General features: G+C 33.7%; 2 protein-coding genes and 1 long non-coding RNA gene across 4 annotated transcripts; 2 read left to right on the plus strand and 1 right to left on the minus strand.

Annotated features, from left to right (window-relative positions):
* Positions 1-1192: 1192 nt before the first annotated feature.
* LOC107809211 (WUSCHEL-related homeobox 8-like) lies at positions 1193-4389 on the plus strand. 2 transcript variants are annotated; one of them, XM_075250259.1, is made up of 5 exons: positions 1193-1585; positions 1754-1986; positions 2079-2870; positions 3774-4015; positions 4123-4389. In XM_075250259.1, the coding sequence occupies exons 2-5, from the start codon at positions 1878-1880 to the stop codon at positions 4126-4128; spliced, it is 1149 nt and encodes a 382-aa protein (XP_075106360.1). In that variant the 5' UTR covers positions 1193-1585; positions 1754-1877; the 3' UTR covers positions 4129-4389. The 2 variants fall into 2 exon arrangements, with proteins under 2 accessions (XP_075106360.1, XP_016489291.1); XM_016633805.2 differs by having other exon boundaries at positions 2082-2870.
* An 8501-nt stretch (positions 4390-12890) lies between these two features.
* LOC107809213 (uncharacterized) lies at positions 12891-18251 on the minus strand. The gene is made up of 8 exons (XM_016633807.2): positions 17973-18251; positions 16015-16055; positions 15273-15347; positions 14986-15069; positions 14867-14901; positions 13854-13939; positions 13352-13417; positions 12891-13266 (listed from the first exon to the last, which is right to left on the minus strand). The coding sequence occupies exons 1-8, from the start codon at positions 18037-18039 to the stop codon at positions 13232-13234; spliced, it is 489 nt and encodes a 162-aa protein (XP_016489293.1). The 5' UTR covers positions 18040-18251; the 3' UTR covers positions 12891-13231.
* Positions 16686-17373, plus strand: LOC107809214 (uncharacterized). Its single transcript, XR_001653362.2, has 2 exons — positions 16686-16872; positions 16986-17373. It is a non-coding gene; the product is annotated as an uncharacterized LOC107809214 (long non-coding RNA).
* Positions 18252-19829: the final 1578 nt, after the last annotated feature.

Consider the following 19829-nt stretch of genomic DNA (forward strand, 5'->3'; position numbering starts at 1 on the left):
AATTTCTTCCAAACTGCTAACTTCCCCAATAGGCGCCAAAACGCTCCCGAGTCATCCAAAACCCGATCCGGGCATATGCCCAAGTCCGAAATCATCATACGAACCTGCTGGAACCTTCATATCCCGATTCCGAGGTCGTTTACTCTGAAATCTAATTTTAGTCAATCCTTTCAACTTAAAGCTTCTGAAATGAGAATTCTCTTTCCAAATCAACTCCGAACTTCCCGAAATTCAATTTCGACCACACGTACAAGTCATAATGCCTGAAATGAAGCTGCTCATGGCCTCAAATTACTGAACGACGCGCTAGAACTCAAAACGACCGGTCAGGTCGTTACACTTCACGTAATACTGCACAGAACATATTTTGTTACTAAGGCAAGGCCACATTCTCCTCATGTATCATCTACTATTAGCAATGAAAGCCCAGATATACTGGGAGCTTTAAAAAAAAAAACAAGAGGGTTGGGAACATTGTAAAAGTAGCGCTTCTTTTGGAGAGGAGAGAAAATTGCTCCGTCTCTGATTTGCAGTCAAAAACTTAAGATGAAAGTTTAAAAGAGCATAGGGGACAAATGTATTAGTGTGAATACACAGTTAAAATTTTCCCATGCAAAATGTGAAAGGGCTCCAATTTAAACAATGAAACATTACGAACCAATTAGAACAAGTGTTTTCACTTAAGTTAGTGTGCCGCTAGTGAAAAAGGAAAATGAAGCTTTGACTAGTAGTCTCGAACTAACATAATAATTAACTACACAGCTAACAAATAATCGGAGAATTGAAATGGTGAAATTAAAATTTTGAAATTGTTCTTGCTTCAGACCAGGAGGTTTCTAAAATTTTGATTCAAATTACATGCTTTTCTTTTCTAACAAAAAAAAAAGAATTTATATTATCTTCTACATTTCAAAAAAGAAAGAAAAGGAAAAAGAAAATGACTGAAATTTTTTCCTTCATTAAATCAAAAATCTTGAAATGTGTTTGTAGTAATAAAATGACCCTCGAGTCAATCCAAAGCTTGGCCAAAACATTCAAATCTACAAAGAGCAATTACTTCTGTTCCACCGTTTTCTAAAATTAAAAAAAAAAACTACAATTGCATTATCTTGACTTTGAAACCCCCCACCCCCATTGCTTTCTCCCCTATTTATAACTGCAACAACCTCTTCCCATTAGAATAATCAAACCCTTATGTCCACACCTTTCAACCTCTCTCCATTAATACTCACTTCTCCATACAAACCCCAAAGTTAGAAAGAAAAGAGAACCCCTTACCCATACAAAACATCAAAACTCAAAATATGTAAAACAAAGAGACAATCTCATCAGACTTCATAAGCAACCCCACAATTTTAATTTCTTTCTCCACAATTTTATTTTTTTGTTTTAAATTTTCTTGCATTAAGAGCTTTCACTGTCTTCACTCTGATGAAGATTCTAATATAAGACCCAGCATGTGCTACTTTCAATGTTCTCTTTGCTTCTCTTCAAGGGTTGAACTAATTGGGCTTTGAGTAGCGAACAAGTATATATTTCAGTCTGAATAGTTAAAAAGAATTGTAAACAAGCTAGCTAGCTAAGGGTATGGGCCTGTACCTTCTCTATCTTCACTTTACATTTAATTTGATTTCTATTTTTGTTTATCATTTAACAGGCGATTCCTGTTGTGGGTTTTGTCTTTTTTATTTCTATAATTTGCTTTTCCTTTAATACTCTACATTTTTATTTTTATTTTAACAAATAAAAACAGGAGCAAGTTTGGAGGCTATAAGAAGAGGTGTTAGGGTTGCATAGACTACAACAGCAAAGGTAGCAAGCAAGAGTGTTTTGTTCCTTTGTTCATTATCTTCTTCTTTTGTCAATCATATCATCTCATGGCTTCATCAAATAGACACTGGCCTAGTATGTTTAAGTCCAAACCCTGTAACCAATGGCAACATGACATCAACTCTACTCTCATTCAAAGAGCCCCATGCAATCCAGGTACTTAACTTGCATTTTCCCTATAATTCTGTCATTTGTTTTTTGAGTTTCTTTTCTAATGGGATATATGGTTCTTGTTTGTTTGGTTTAAGTAGTAGGAGGAGGAGGATGTGAAGAGAGGAGTCCAGAGCCAAAGCCAAGATGGAATCCAAGACCAGAGCAAATACGAATACTAGAAGCAATCTTCAATTCAGGAATGGTGAATCCTCCAAGGGATGAGATAAGGAAGATCCGAGCCAAACTTCAAGAATATGGCCAAGTTGGTGATGCCAATGTTTTCTACTGGTTCCAAAACAGAAAATCAAGAAGCAAACACAAGCAGCGCCACCTTCAAAACAAAGCTCAACAAACTCATAATAATACTAATATCGCTAATTCCCATGTAGCCATTACTGCTCCAACTTCTTCTTCTTCATCCTCTGATAAATCCTCCCCGAATTCTACTGGTCATCACAAGTCTTCTTTAACATTCTCAATTGGTTCTGCAAATGTGATGGACTTGCTCAATTCCCCTACTGCTTCAGTCAACCAACAACAACAACAAAACTATAATTTCCAGAGTGCTAACAATGAGTTCTTGAGCACTGAACCCTTCTTTTTCACAGTGCAACCACCAACACCAACTCAATCTCCTGCTGTTATCACACAAGGGTTTTGCATCCCTGACTCAACTGGTTTTTCTCATGTGTCAAACTCTTCTGGTCATCTTTTTCTGAGTGAATGGATGGGGATAAGTCAAACTCCTTCAAAAAAAGCTGAAGATGAGAAGATTAATTTGCAGTCACAGCTGAATTACGCTGTTACTTCAGCTCCAACTACTAACACTCATAGTACTGTTTTTCCTCTTACTTCTACCACTATTCCAACCATCAGTCACATTCAAGGTAAACCTTTTACTCCATCTCTTTCTTTTTATATGTTTCATTCCGAAAAGTATTGACACTCTTCTATACTAGAAATGTCTAACTCTAGTAGTCAAAAAAATGTTATGACCATTAAAAACCACAAATATATATATATATATATATATATATATATATATATATATATATATATATATATATATATATATATATATATGTGTGTGTGTGTGTGTGTGTGTGTGTGTGTGTGTGTGTGTGTGTGTGTGTGTGTGTGTGTGTGTGTGTGTGTGTGTGTGTGTGTGTGTGTGTGTGTGTGTGTGTATGGAATAGAGTAGAGGAGGGACATTTAAGCTATTGAAGTGTTATATTCTTTACTACTCATACTTGTTTTGATCGGATGTTGAGTAGGTGGTGGGCTATATCCGTCTAAATTATGCTATATCTAGTATGAATGTGCACTTTAAGATCTTTTTCCTTTCAACTTCATGACAAAAGAGGAGATATAAAGTCACTAGCTCATTTTCCCCCATAGCCCAGAACTGAGAATGAGAATAAATGTTTGTCCCTATTCATACGAAATTTAAGCATTTATGCAAAGTAAAAGCAGCTAGCTTAGCTTCTACTGGCATTTCATGGAAGTGATTGATGCATGTTCACTTTTACAGTTTCTACAGTGCCAAAAAGTACTTTTCACATCTTCTCATACGTTATGTTTATGGCTATGTTTGTCATTGTTACTGAATAAGACAAGGACAGATTTGTCCTTTGGCCCCCATTTTCTGATCTCCTGTCTAATATTTGTGGCCAAACGTTTCGCACGGATGGGGGAGATCATATTGACTACTGCATTGGTTCCATTAATAAGCATACAACTTTGAACTACTCAGAGTGATCTATCTCATGATTGCGTACGTTTGGCTGTAGGGTTGGTGGAGCCAACCGATGCGGGTCCCACAAGATCAACGGTGTTTATCAATGATGTTGCTTTTGAGGTTGGGTTGGGACCGTTCAATGTGAGGGAAGTATTTGGTGATGATGCGGTTCTCATTCATTCCTCCGGTGAACCTCTCATTACTAATGAATGGGGTCTCACCCTTCAGCCACTCCAACATGGTGCATTCTACTACTTGCTTCGCACGTCAACTCCATCCAACACTATTGATTTGGTACTAATTCAAAGATATTTTTATAACATTTATGCATTATTTTTTTTTAGAGTAAAATCTTCTAAAGATATCAAATTATTTGTTTTTGTTTTCGTGTTTGAATGCAGATTTAGAAGATGAGTTGTTGATGTTGAAGAGTGATGGGTGTAGCTATCAGTTCTTGTTGTGTTTTGTTTCATCGTCTTTTGAAGAAAAAAGAAAAGAAGTAATAGGGTTTTTAGTTACTGCTTTGATCGAGTAGTTACTATGTTTCTTGAAAGGACATTAATTATTACAAATATCTAAGGACTAGTCTTTGTGTACTATGTTCCATTTCATCATGAAATGAAACAAACATATTACTATTATAATATAAATGCGTTTTTTCAGTTTAATTTCTTTTTATTGATAAGTAAAATGGATGAATCCAATACATGCACGAATACATGAAGTGTGATGAGATGTGTCAAGAAAAAATCCAATAGCTGTGATATCATCAGCTTCATATTTTCTGCCAGCTTTCATGTTTGCTTGCTTGCTTTTTCTGCAAGCAAAGCATGGTGATGGTAAGCGCCTCGTTTTTCGTTTTATACTTTTTATGTAAGAAAATTAACTTGTGTATGCTGCAGTGTGAAATAATTTTTACTCTCGTGTCAATTACAAGATAATTACATATTAGAAAATAAATACCTGAAAAATAATTTGCTAAAACAGTTAAATTGTATAATATAGTAGTACTAATTTATTCTTTTTCTATGGGATTTCCCTTTCCTTAGCCTTTGATGTAAACTTAAGTTCTCCTTGAGCTCAACGCAAACAAGACAATGATGGCTTGAGAGATAGTTTCGTCGAAAAAGAATTTTCTGAATGGTCTTTCTTCTGAATTCATTATTGGTTTTCCATTTATAAATTTGACTGCGTATTTTCTGTTTCAACTAGGGGAAGGGGATAAGTGCAAAACGTAACCATTCAGAGGAGTGATGTTTTGCTATATATAGCTTTTCTTTTTCTTAGTACTTACACTCATTAGGAATTCATTGGTTCTTTATCTTGCCTTCAATGCTAGCTCAATATTATTTTTTCGATTATCATATTATCTTATTTTTAAATATTTTTTCTCGGCTAGAAGAAATGCAAAAAGAATCAAAGCAACAAATTTAGCCTTTTTTCTTTATGATGATCCTATGTATTTAAAGAGAAATCAAGTCTAAGACACGTGTATAATGTATTTAAGAAACGATTAAAAAAAGAAGATAAATCCGCGTAAAGCATTTCAATTTTATGGCAAAGTCGAAGCAATTTTTGTCCTCCACTAACTAAATTAACGGTAGCATTTTCTTTCAAATATCATGTATAATTAAACTTTCCAATTTTTAAGGAGAATTACGAGCTTTTAATATAACTTTAATCTGTAATATCAACTTGTTAATATGATACAACCTGCTGTGGACAAGGAAGATAACGAATGAAGATTGAAGCGACGGAGGATTCAGACAGAAAGCAAAAGAAAAATGAAAAAAGGGGCCTCTAACAAAAAACTATAGAAACTTAGAGTAAAGTATTTTCTACCAAGAAATTTTCTCCTACCAGAAATCCTCTCTTGCTGCCGGACTGATTCCTTTCCTTTGATGTGGACAAATGGGCATCCCCAGAATCAACTGCTCTCCCTCCCCTTCGGAAACCAACTAAGGCAATTCCAATTGAATACGAAATCCCGCTAGCCATTATTCGTATGAACTCCTAGATACATGAAGGACGTCTTCATTAATAGATAGAGTTGAAGTACGTAGTGAGAGTCAAAAATGAGTGGAGCGAGGGGCTTTAGAGGGAAAAACATGGGGGGGGGGGGGGGCTTTAATTGAAGTAGGGGCGGACTCCTCTCCTTACAGTCAAGTGGCTTTCCCAGTTCGCCATAACACAGTCTTAGAGTCATTAAGGGCGGAGCTTGAAGAGCGAAGCGCTAGCCTAACAACATTTTTCAGCAGCAAGCTATGGTCGTTACATCCTAAGTATTATATCTGATGGTGGTCCGCGTGCAGAGATAATTTTGATTAATACTTATGATAAATTGATAATAAATTATTGTATGAAGAGGAAATAAAATTGGAAACTCAAGAATATTTTGTTTTGCGAGGGGAGGTGAACTGATAAAGGAAAGAGGCGCAAAGTGCTAGTAAAAATGGAAGCTTTAGAAAAACATGGTTTTGTCTTGTCTATTTAGGATGTAGCTAAGGTAACACTGTTCTTAGCAGTCAGTGTATTGTCATTCTAAAGAAGAATCCCAGTGTGGAATTTTCTCGTGAGATAAGAGTATGTTTCTGAATTGCAATAACCCAATCTTGTTGACTGCATTATCTTTTTCAGCCCCCTCATTTTGGTTGTGGAAAGGATGAATATTCTGTCCATGTACTTCAAATAGGGATGGCAATTGGTGCAGGGCGGGGTGGGGCAAACAGTAAACGGGGCAGGGCAGGGAAATATGTAAATGGGGCGGGGAGGGGCAAGGCAGGGCAAAACTATATTTTTGAAAAATTTTAATGGGGCAAGGCAGGTTGTAGGTCAGGCCCTTGCTTACTTTATTGTTCATGTCTTCTTTTTCATAAATTGATATTGAAGTAGCTAGAGGATGTCACAGACACAAATTTGAAATAATACTTTTAAAGGAAGATAGAATTTTCTACATATTAATGAATGTAACATGAAAGCTACAATTAAAGAAATAGACAATCTAAAGTATACATACTATGCGTTATCTTGAGAGTGAGAGAAGTCATGTGTTGTATGATTTTCAACCATGACATTTACTAATGCCAACTTTAATTGTTCGCAATTTATAATTCGTGATAAAATTTTAAAAAGAATGCCGAAGTCCCTTCTTAATTGTCAATACTTATAAAGACAAATATTGACAATTAAGAAACAAATATAATTGCAATATAATTGAAATATTGAAATATTGAAACAAATATAATTGCAACAAATATTGAAAAGTAATTGCAATATTTCAATACATGTTAAAAATTATGTATCTTCTCATAGTTAATCTTCGAAGATGATGGGTTAAAACCAAATAGCACGTTAATCTTCGAAGATGATGGTTTAAAACAAAGATGATGTTCTTTGTTTTTCTTTGGCATAGTTGATGTAAAATATGGTATTTATATAAATATGGTACGACAAAGTATTTACTAGAAAATTAAAAAAAATGAAAATGAATCTAAACGGGGCAAGGCGGGGCAGGGCTTAATAGAGCAGGGTAAGGCAAAATTTTGAAACAAGGTTAAACGGGGCAGGGCAGGGCGGGTCAAAATCTTAGTGGGTCAAAGGTTGCCCTGCCCCGCCCCAATTGCCATCCGATAGTCATCCCTAACTTCAAAAGTTTAATCTTTTAGCAATATAACACGAATAATACTGTTCTTTTCATTTGGCTGCTACAAAATTACATAAAATCAGGACCTCCACCTCCTTACACGTACAAAAAAAGAAATTATTCCTCAATCCTAAAGGAGTTATTATAAGAGTCTACGAACAAAATTATTTTTATGTATAATTGTAGATCTTGAACTCTATAGCTTCTTTGTGTGTTTAAGTCTTTATATTTTAAATTCCTTAATTTAATCGATGCTACTAATGAAGTTATCTACAATTATTTTTCAAGTGATTACATACTAGCTTAAACTCATTTAAATCCTAACTTAAATCCTTCCATCTAAACTTTAACTTAATTTGTTTTCCTTTTCTTCTTTGTTCCAATTTCACTTTCCCTTCCCTTTTACCTCTGCTTTTCCCTTGTTAAATCATTCCATCTAAATGTTGTCAAGACCTTATAGCACTTAATGGTCATGGAGATGGGCTTTGACCAAAAAGGGAAAGAAGTTGATGTTTCACGAATTTCAGCATTTTTCTTTTTGGAAGTTTAGAGATCACTTTACCCTCTTTCCTCATCTACTCTACTCCATTGTCAAAAGATAATTTTTTTCTTTTTCCTTTATTTTGGAGGTTTTTTTTTTCAGCATATCTACTATACTCATGATGACGTGGAATGGACTGAGAACAGTATAAAGATATGAACAGTATATAGTTCTGCAATGCAATGGGTTACCTTTTTGTTTTATTTGATAATGTACCTACTATATGATTGATTGAAAAGACAAGAAAGTGATTTGGATATATGATTCTGCAGAAATTATCCTTCATCTCTACGTCATCATACTTAGCAACCTTAATTAACCACTATTTTTTACACCAAAATGGTGGAAATTAACTCCAACCCATTACATTATTTTTTTACAACAAAAAGAATATTCTTTTACTATTCTTCTCTTTCTTCTATATTATATTACTTTATTTTTTTAATAAAACAATTTTTTTCTTTTTTATATATTCATCCCATATAATTCATATTCTTTTCTTATATAACCATTTAATATAAAATTATTTTATACCATAAATTTTTAAATAATATAAATTGTAAGCAAATATTATGCATTTTACATATTAATGGATAATTCATGATATGTTAAATTTATAGGTATGTTAGGGACTTAAATGAAAAAAAGTAAAACTTATAATATGTTAAATTAAAAGTGTTATAAAATAAAAAATAATAATAAAATATTGATAAATATTAATGGTGCTGAAGAATAGTATTAAACTAAATTTGGTACAACACTATTCACACACCAAAATAATGTAAGAAATATTATTGGGTCGGAGCACCTATAAGATTTGGTGTAATGTTTAATGTAAGGTTAGAGATGGTCTTAGCAGTTCTTTTGCATTAAACTTTAGAAATCATCATTACCACCAAAGACTTTCAAGAAAAATAGGAATGGAGTTATGGTGCATATTGAAATGAGATTTAGATGAGACAAGTGATTGATTTCCCATTTTTAGGTGAGTACAAAGGAATTTAGGAGTTGTTAGTTAAAAAATGTTGTCTTTCTGAATGTTTGATTAGACCTCCGTTTTTGCCTTTTCACCTTATCCCTCGAGATACTAGGTTTACGAGATTGTGTGTGGTGGCAATTAATTGAAACTGAAACTTCTATCAATTAATGTCATTAGCCCATAATGCTAGTACACATCCGAGGTTTCACGTTTTGTGGATTCCGTTGTAGCAAATTCTTATGAAAACTATGGTTCCAAGTCAAAGAATAAGTCAAAAGACTTCTCAACGATTGACATATTTTCAGAACTCACACATAATGTGTCTTTCTTTTCATTCATTTGTATTCTAAATTCTATTTTCCAAGTCTGAAAAGAGCATACCTAGTAGTCATTCAACCAATTAGAAAATCAACCGAGGTAGTTGCTGTGATTGATTTACATAGTTGTGATGCTTCAACCTCAGTTTAAGAATTCCGTGAGCTTTACTTACAGGAATTAACTTATATATAATTGAGAAGTTTTACATTATCAGTGCATTATTATATGTTGTAACAGGTTGCCTGTTTTAATTTTTCAAATCACTAATTCCATTTTTGGCAGATATTTAATACATTAAAAATTTATCTACACTAACAATATATAGATGTTAAACTCGTTCTTAAATTCATAGCATTCATTTGTTCACCGTAAAGTCAATGTAGTTGATATCCAACTCAATAGGTGACAGTTCAAATTGGGTAACTTTTATAACTAGGCAAGATTTGAAAAAATATTACAGAAGTTCAGCAATAGTTCCACTATAGCACCTGCTGGCAAGTTGTAACTTGAATATATAACAATGAAAAGAAATTGAAATTATAAGTCAGTGCCACTTCTCCTTATTTAGCTTGGGCCTATTAACATCTGAGTTCAGGTCAGGTCCATGAAAGGCTGGGTCCTGCATCCACGAATTTCATTGGATTGGGCTTCAAAAGTTCTTTGTCTATGATCCTATCCTTCGACGATCACTGAATGAGAATGAACACAAGTTTTACTCTCCATCATTATTCGTTTGAAATAGCATGAATTGTAGATCTCTTATCTAAGACTATTTATATAAACAGATTTAATTTACTTGTGGTTTATTTCAATACTGAAAGATTTTTTTACGATTTTGGCAGATTTAGAAAATAAATAGATCCCACTAAATCAGGGATTTATTTTTATTCCCTTCTTCCTTATTAAATGTTTCTCTCTCATCTATATGGTAATGAAAATATAAAAATTCAACTTTTGGGGGGTTTAAATTTTTCTTAATTGTTTGGACATTTAGATCTATAAGCATATATGCATGTAATGTAATTTAAATTCACTATATTTTTAAAACGTGTATTTTATAACCATATATTTTTTATTTTATAATTTTATATTCTATTATATTTGAATATTACAGTTGCAGATTCATGGTATCTTTCTAGAATAAATTTAAAGATTATGTTATACTTTCAGTATAAATTTCCTTTATGCCATGATTTTCTCTTCCTTTTCACTATTTTCTATCCCTTCCACAAATTTCAACCCTTATAGAAATAAAAGTCTTTACGGAAAGTGAAGCATTCATGAATCATTTCTATACTTTATATATAACAGTAATATTATATAATATTTTACACAACTATAATGTGCTCTAAATATATAATATTTATACAATAAATGTATGGTATGTTTTATATTATACATTTTAATATCCTGAATATACGTCGTGTATATTTTTCATATTGAAAAAAAAAGAATTATATAATATGTATATCCAAATAAAACAATATTTTGTACTAATAATATTTTAATTTATACTTCATAATATACTTATTCATAATGTATTATACGAATTATATGTAATACGTATAATAGGTAAATGGTATAAATATCACTTATTCATCCAAGTATGGACTATTATATAAGCATTCATATTTTACCACTAATATAGTTATACCATCAAATAAAATATTTTCATAATTGAAAGAGAGAGAAAGTACCATTAAAATCATAATTAATCAATTCCATTCTTAGGAAAGAGATAAAAGATAACAATCATGTGTTGAGTATTAAATTCGCAATTAATGTTATTACTGAAACCCTTTTATTATTAAGGAAATGAACGTTGTAGATTCATGATTTTAGGGACATAGTTTAAAGTTTTCTACTAGGAATATAATTATTTAGTTTCCTTAAGTGTAAAATACCTATTGTTGCTATGTTTGTGGAATTTTTTCTTAAATTTTGTCTATTTATGTTTTTTGCTCGTTCCTTTTCATCTTACTATTAACGGATAATTGCCTACATGAGTTAGTAGTTACGTGTCAGGTAGACATATGGGTTGGCACATATATATCTAAAATCACCTTAGATACTAAGCTAACGTCTGGACATAAATTTAATTAAAACTTCAAAGAAAAAAAAAATTCGAAGATGAAATGAGAAATGATTTTTAAAAGTTAAAATTGTATTTGGACATGAATTTTACTTAAAAAAAAGATTGAAGTTTTATGAATAGATAACTTCAAAAACTTGAAAAAAAACTAGTCTAAACCATATTTTGAAACTTGAAAAATTCATCTTCAAAAACTGTCCAAAAGATAGTTACTTTTTATAACCAAACAATGTTCTCAATCTTTTTTGAAAAAAAAAAAAAAGAAGTAAAAAGACTTGTGGCCAAACGGAAGCGAAGTTTCTTCAGTGCAACTACTTTTACAAGTGAAGGAATTTGGAGCTGAAAAATCGGAAGAGGAAATTTTTCGACTAAAAGACTGTCAGCTTACCGCCAACATAATATTACAAACGGAAAAGGATCTGATATATCCTTCTACTATTAAAAATTATTTAGAATTGTCCTCCGTTATACTATTAGCTCAAAAGAGCCCCTGCCGTCATACTATCGAAACAAATATAACCCTAACTTGACGGACTGCACACGTGGCATGCCCATCCAAAGCTGTTGGTCCATCTCGTCATGAATTAAAAGCGACCCGCCCATTACCCAGTACCCATAACCCAACCCTCTTTTAATTTAATTAAATTTAAACTCTCAAAAATAAAGGTTCAGTTCCTCATCGATAAGCAAAATTAGGGTTTTACATGAAATATGGACACCCCCAAGAAATCAAACTGAAAAAGAATTTCAAAAAGTAAAATAACACTTCAAAATAAAAAATTTAGCTAAGAAAATATATGACCTTCAAGAAAAGAATACACACTTGCAAGTTTCATCAAAGCACCAATTTTTCACCTCTAGCACTTGAAATAATGAAAACCCAGCAACAAATTTGAACTAGAACTCCAAAAATTACGTACTCTCAGATGAAAAGTTACAAACTTGATTCAAAATATTGATCGAAATTTAAGAAAAAAGAACCTCACAATAGGAGCTCTTTAATTTGCTATCACCCCTTTTTCTCAGTAATTAACGAAAATGGAGATGAAAAAGAAAGTAGAAAAAAGGCACATAGAGAGTATTTTTTCAGCCTTGGATTGGTAAAGGGAGCCGATCTTAGATTGAGGGGTCACGCTTTCAATACAGGGGAAATCATCTTCTTCACTGCTTTCCATCCTGATTTTTCCTATAGAATTTCCCCTTTTGCAGACGTTGAAAATGGGAAATGAAGAGAGGGGTAGAGTTCCAACAAGTGAGCTGGATTATGGGTACCGGATAATGGGGCGGGTCACTTTTAATTTAAAACTAGATGGACCAACAGCTTTGGATGGGTGCCACGTGTCTAGTCCGTCAAATTAGGGGTATATGTGTTTTAATAGTAAGACGGTAGGGAATTTTTTGTGCCAATAGTATAACGGAGGACAACTCTAAACAATTTTTAATAGTAGAGAGATATATCAGACCCTTCTCCGTATTACAAAACAAAGCTCTATGTATGCCGTACAACAAACCTCTTCATATTCCAATCTTTTGAAAAAGCACCTCAGGGATACAAAGATCGTGCGTCCACACACCAAGCAAACACAGGAAAATAAGTTTTTAAAAAACCACTTTCCTTAGAAACATTTTCCATGGAAAGTATTTCTCCTCATAGCACACACACTGCAAGATAGTTTAATTAGTCGCAATAACCTTATTTCAACCCAACAAAAGGACTGGTAAATCCTCCCATCATATTGGCCAAACAAATCTATTTTGTGTACAGAATCAGAGCTTAAAGTATAATTTCATGATTTCCTCTATAGAGAACTCTTCTCCATTTAAACTAGACAGGACATGAACGAAAGGTGGAAGTGTAAACTCCATCATTAGCCAATAATGGTAGGGATATATCTTGTACTAGGAGAATTGAAAACAACATTTCATGGTACTATTCGTTACTTGCGAGCTTCCACCTTCTTCTGTTCTTTGGCTGCACAGAAACAAATGCAAGCATTAACCCCTAGCAGAGAAGAAAGAGAATCTTGGACGACCAATGTAAGAATTTAAGAAAGTACCAGCTTTCTCCTCCTCTCGCTTTTTTGCAGCTTCTGCTCTTTGTTGTCGTATGAGAGCCAAGCGGTCTGCAAATTACGGAATAAAATTAGGAGTAGAACTTTATGAACAACAGTTGAAGGAGAACCAGTTCAAATTGGTGTCAGTCCATGGAACATCATTTCAAAGTTCATCACCCCAAATTGTACAATGAAACAGCATAAAAGCAACATATTTTACATTAATAAGCCCAACCAGATGACAAGTGATCCATTTCGATCTTCGTCACTCAGATAGTCCCTCCCATGACTATATATTTACAAAATGTCATCACAGATTCAAGTATGAAGTAGCACGACACTTGAATATCAGAATTATGCCAACATTTACTAGCGATGAGAAACACCTCAATCCGTCAACCCAACACCTCAACAAGCAGTGAGTAAAGAGAATTAACCACAAGACAGGACAATTTTAAGCAAAACAAATGTAGTACACTGCTAGAGTGTAGCTCAGTGGTATTACCTAAATCTTTCCTAGCTTGCTCTGTTTTTCCTTGTTCTTGCAGCCTCATGTACCTTTCATGAGCTTGCTGTTTCTCTATCTCTTCCCTGTGAGCAAGAACCATGTAAATAAAGAAGGCGTAAATTAACAATGTCATAGAAGTTAAAAGAATCAGAAACCAACTGGACCATATGTCACCAGATATACTACTGCTTTGCATGAATCTTTAACAGAACTAATACACAAGACTTAAGATATTTCTTCCAGACTTTTAGCTTGACTCTGAACATCCGAAAGAGCACAAAAAGTACAAGCAATATAATTATCAAAATATAACAATAATAGAAAGCTAAAATTGTTCCCGCTGTATACAGTATTCAAGTTCAGCAGCATTCACTGGGCCCAACAGTCAGACAAGTAGCTGGAATATGGGACAGAACAAGAGTATTTCCCCACACAAAGAAATAGCTGAATACATGCAACAATGACCTAGGAATATGGTCTTGTCACAGAGAATAATAACTTATCTCAGTTTACGCTCAGTCCCTTAAAGTGTCGAGGAGATTTGGCAGCATGATCTTCCTAAATGCCGACAGAATTTCTAGCTAAAGGAGTAACTTTGGAAGAGATATTCCCTGGACATTCTCTCTTATGAAGGTTGACAGTATGTAAGAGGACCAATCCCTATCATCTTTGAATAAACAAAACCAGCATCGTACAACCCTATCTCCTAATCCCTTCCCACCCCCACCCCACTCTTTTCTCATTAAAGAGGGAGCGCACAGTTAAAAAAATTGTTGATTACCAAGAAATCCTTGAGGGCCAATGGCGCATGGTTTGAGCCTCGGGTGGATGCAGGGCAGTAGAAAACTTATAACAGGAAACGAAAAAATATAGAGTGGTCGTTGAAACACAAGAACAGAAAAGGGAGGGGAGGATTCATGCCAAGCATATAGCAGGCACACATGGAATCCTGGTCCGCGACTTCAGAGGGTTCATATTGAAAAGAAACACAAACAAAAGCTGCAATATACCTTTCACGTCGGGAAAGCTCAGTTGTTTTCTCAATCTGCATAAGAAAAGCCCTCATTCAAATTAACATCCAAAAAGCAATATCTATTGAACAAAGGCAAGTGCACCCTGCCGATCTTACATCAACATTTTTAGCTTTCACGTTCTTTGGCTTGACCAAATTGGGGTTCTCAATCTCAATAATACCCTGAGTACCTTTCTTCTTCTGTTTACAACAACAAAAAGAACATAAAATCCAATCAATACATTTCAAAGCCACAGAAAGCACAAAGGATTCGTCTTTGATAGTGAGAATACAAATAGCCGACCTCAACTAACTTGGAATTGAGGTATAGTAGCTGTTGCAAATCAATTTACTCTTTTTTTTTGTTGTTGTTGTAATTAAGCAATGAATCATGGATAACTGACCTCTCCATCAGAATCTTCTTCAGATTCCTCTTCAGACTCCTCAGATCTCTCTTCTTCCTCAAGTTCAGCCTCTTCCTGAAGAGCTCAAATAGATTACATAAAACACATGGATTGGAAGTTAGCACAAAACAATAATAATAAAAGACATTAGATGGCATCAGAAACCAGATAGTTCTTTGGATTCAATCCACCAATCAAGTTAAAAGCACAAAACAATACTTTTGATTTACTGAGAAAAGTAACATCTTAGAACACAAGTACGTCAAAAAAGTAAGCATAAAAAACAAACCGGGCTTAGAAGGGTATTTCTGTGAGGATGATTTAAGCTACTAGTAAGCAACAAAAAGAAAACAGTGTTTACAAGATAATCATAACCTATTTGCCCACTCACCAAAAAGGTCGCTGACTGAAATCATTTCTATTGCATCAAGAGAACAGGTTCATACACCACATATTGTTTTCTCCAATTGTAGGAAGACTCTTCTCTTTGCACAATAAAAAGGTCAGAGAAATAACTATCATTTCACGAGGTTATGTTTTCAGAAATAAGTTAAGTTTTGAAATATCATGAAACTATGATCGCCAAAGCAATTCATACAAACAAACAAAAAAAACAGAATATGTTGTGGCTGACCCAACAGTGATAACCCTCCTAATTGAACAAGTATGCATAGGCTAACGTATAAGAAAAAGAAGATATATGTATTAGGAGCATATAAAAACTAAAGGTTAAGACATTCACCTGCCTAAACGTGCGAGGACGTCGAGCGGAAGTACCAGCAACTGCAAAAAAAAAAAAAAAAAAAAAGCAAATATCAGAACAAACTTAGCCAACCATGTCCAGTTCGTTCAGACTTGAGGGAGGGGGAAATACCTAAGTTGCTCGGACTCGGGTGCGGGTATCCGATACGGGGACGGTTCCGAGTATCGGATTCGGCAAAATCTAAATTTTAAGATTCGGGGGCGCGAATCCGTATATGGATACGGTGCAGGATACGGCTAAGAAAATTCAAAATAATAAAAAATAGAGCTATAGATTTGTACAACTAGTAAAATCTTATAAATATAACTTTTTCTTCTTTATTCTTTTTTGTTTTGCGCAAATCAAAAAATTGAAGCTCAAAGCACACTTATATTAATATTTGCTACATAACGTGGTTATAGAGGAGAAAATGGTCAAAAAGTATATAAATATGGTCAAAAAGCTCACTTTTTTAAAAGTGTTACAGTACTTCTTTTTGTAATTTGATGGGAGACAGCTAAAGGCCTGAAACACTCCATTATGTAACCCCATTATCTCATAAACAATTGGAAAAATATGTGCTGTCAATTAAAAAGTATTCACTTCCTAATTTGTCCCTTTCTTCTTCATCCATTCTCTGTTGCCTCTTCTCTTTCCATCTCTGAGACATTTCCCCAGCAAAACATTTTCCATGTCTTGTCTTTTTTTCCAGTACAAAACTCAAAACTCATTCGAGCCCTTCCCACGAGCTCTTGATTTTAGAAACATACAACAAGAACAAGAAGATTGACCAAGACAAAAAGCTTCAAAGAAGATAAAAGGACTAGTATAAATTACTACATAGCAGTGAAATTGAAGGTATTTCGTTTCTCATCTCTTCAGATCTTTACTTAAATCTGTTTAATTTTTTATTTTGAGAAATCAAAATCTCAATTTTTTCTCCCAAATTTGTCGATGGATTCCGGTCAAAGTGTCCGAAGTTGGTTGACCGTATCCAAGACATTTCCCGCTCCAGCACCCGTCCAAGTCTCGTATCGGGACGGGGACGGCACCAACATTGAAGAGTCCGTGCAACTTAGGGAAATACAAAGAAGCACCAGGACTAACAGGCACCAGAACAAGGAGGATAAGGGTAGCAAAAATTAGAGTGAGTTCATCATGCATGAATGAATTCTCCCAGGTTCTTGTTTTTTTACATCAACTGCTATGATAGGATGGAAAAGGAGAGGTAGTGATGTGTTGCAAATCAGAACTCATCTAGTTTGTGTTATACATAATGTGTAATGCCTAAAGGGAATCCTTACTCCACCACTTGAGTGCATAAACACTTCAATCTGATATTTCAAGATACTATGGCTATATTGCACCAGGCATGAAGTGAAAACAGAGTATCAACTTATTAAAATATTTTTTACAGCGGACAACGTGAACTATTTTAAGCTTTTCTCGTGAACTAGTTTTCTCCTTCCAATTTGACACTTCATATAGAAATCAGAGAACATCAAAGTAAACCACTGATAGCATACTCACAGAAGGTGCACTGAATTCACCTAAATAAGAATATACAATTAATTCGGAATTGACGCATAGTTAAATCGGCTAATGTTCTAATTAACTAAACAGCGAGAATAAGCAATCCTTCTCATAAGTAAAATTTCGTATCTAAGTCAAGCGTTTCAACATCTTTTATTGAAAAGAAAAAAGAATTAGATAGTCCAATTACTAACTGTAAAAGAAGCGTAAAATCTAGCTAGCTTCACCTAAGATATTTCAATTCTCCTAACAAATCTAACATTAAAAAAAATAATAGAACAATAATCACAACAGGTAAACCTCCACTCTCTAATTGACTTTTTTAACAAAATCAAAACAGCTCGAATTCCGCACATACACGCACAAAGACAGACAAAAGGTATAGATCTCAAAAGTTATGCATAAGGAAGGTAAAGGGCGCATACTCATCTCCTCGGGAGTGGAGAACTGGCGACGACCAGTAGGCTTTCCTTTGAACTTTCCTCTTCCCATTGTTTTCGGCTGAAAATTTACTCACAGAAGAAGAAGAAAGGAAGCCGAATTGAAGATTGAAAATCGAAGGGTTTGCTACTCTTCGGACTTCCTTCTTTCTCTACGCAATAATGTTTTTTAAAAAGAAAAGAATTAAGTGGAGGAAAAACCCTAATTTGTGGGTGGGTGGGGAATCTTATGGGGCGACTACTCGGACATTAGAAAGTTATTGTGAGTGGGAATCGAACATTAATAGCGTTTCTTTGCGATTTATTGGTACCACAGAATTAGGAATACTGTTTGCAAACGCTTTTACAATTTTGGACCCGAATAATTCACGCATTTATATTTGATCCTCTCACATTCCAAAATATTAGACTGTCTTTCAAGGAAAAAGAAAAGATTTTATAAGATGTAAAAAAGAGAGAACAAAAAATAATAAAAGTGAAGGGATTCTTATGCGATACAAATGGGTATTTTGGAGAAGAAAAAAAAAATTGCTCTCGGGGAAAAAATGATACTACTAGTTTTTTGAGAAAGAAATTAAGTCACTATACTTGTGAAATATCTATTAGCAAGCTTGAAATTGATTAATGTAGATGAAAGAATTTCCTCCATCATCTACAACAAATTAATTATTGCTGGACTTGAGTTAAAATGACGCATCTATATACATCTTGAATGGATAATTCGAAGTTAGAAAAAAAAAATACTAAAGTTGTAAATATACGAAAAATAGCAAATATGTGGAGTAACAAATTTTATGTAAAAATATTAAGTATGCAGGATGTTACCTCAATTCATCTCTTTTATTTGGGCTTGAGATATACGACTCACATACTTAAATTTTTTAAGAGAGTTTTTCATTCATATATACTATTAGAAATTTTATTACCCTAAATGTTCATATTTAGTAAATTACCCTACTTACACAAGTTTTGTTTTCAAAATATATACATTCCACCTTAAAAGGCTCACAATCCATTATTAGTGCCTTCAATTAACGGATTTAGTTCCACCTTAAATCACTTTCAGAATTATTCCGCATGTCCACTGTTATCCACAAAAGGTTTCTTGAGTTTTGATCAGTATTTTTTTTTTTTTTGAATTATAGTAACTTCATCCCACTGTTTCCTGAAGCCACAATTGTGTATATTTCTTTCTCTTTCTAAGTGGAAATTCACACAAATTTTTTAGTGAAGATGAATCTTTGAATTTTACTAAGTGTCTGATGGAAAACAAGACGATGACTGTTCAAATTTAGACCAAATAATCCTTAGACGTGAATAATAATTGGCGTTCTTAAATTAATAATGAATGAACTATCAGGGACTTTGCCCCCGTCCTTTGGCACTAGAACGACCTAATCTCCTTTATAATACTTTAATTTCCTTTTAGTTATAAACTCCAACAGTATACTTTGGTTTTCATTTTTATTAAATATTACTTACAACTTTGCTATCTTCATAAGCAAACTTAGAACGGTTCTTAACTAGTGAAAATGAAATCATCGTAAGTATATATATGAATGTCTGAATACTCAATTGCACTCTAAAAGAAAACTAACTACCCTCATGTGAAATTGTATAATGTAGTTGGCAACAGAAAATTAATCAGAAGCAAACACCTATATTACACAATAGGCAAAATCCTCTGACAACTTGCACACTTGTAGTTCTAATACCTGAAACAACAGAAGCAAACACCTATATTACATGTACTCGGTTTTGAGTTTTGCAGATTGGTAGTAGCTTACAAGGTTACATTCAACTATCTACTTAAATATAAATTTTATACAAAATTTATTCAAT

The sequence above is a fragment of the Nicotiana tabacum genome, chromosome 3 (genome assembly GCF_000715075.1).
Source record: "Nicotiana tabacum cultivar K326 chromosome 3, ASM71507v2, whole genome shotgun sequence".
Classification (NCBI taxonomy): Eukaryota; Viridiplantae; Streptophyta; class Magnoliopsida; order Solanales; family Solanaceae; genus Nicotiana; species Nicotiana tabacum.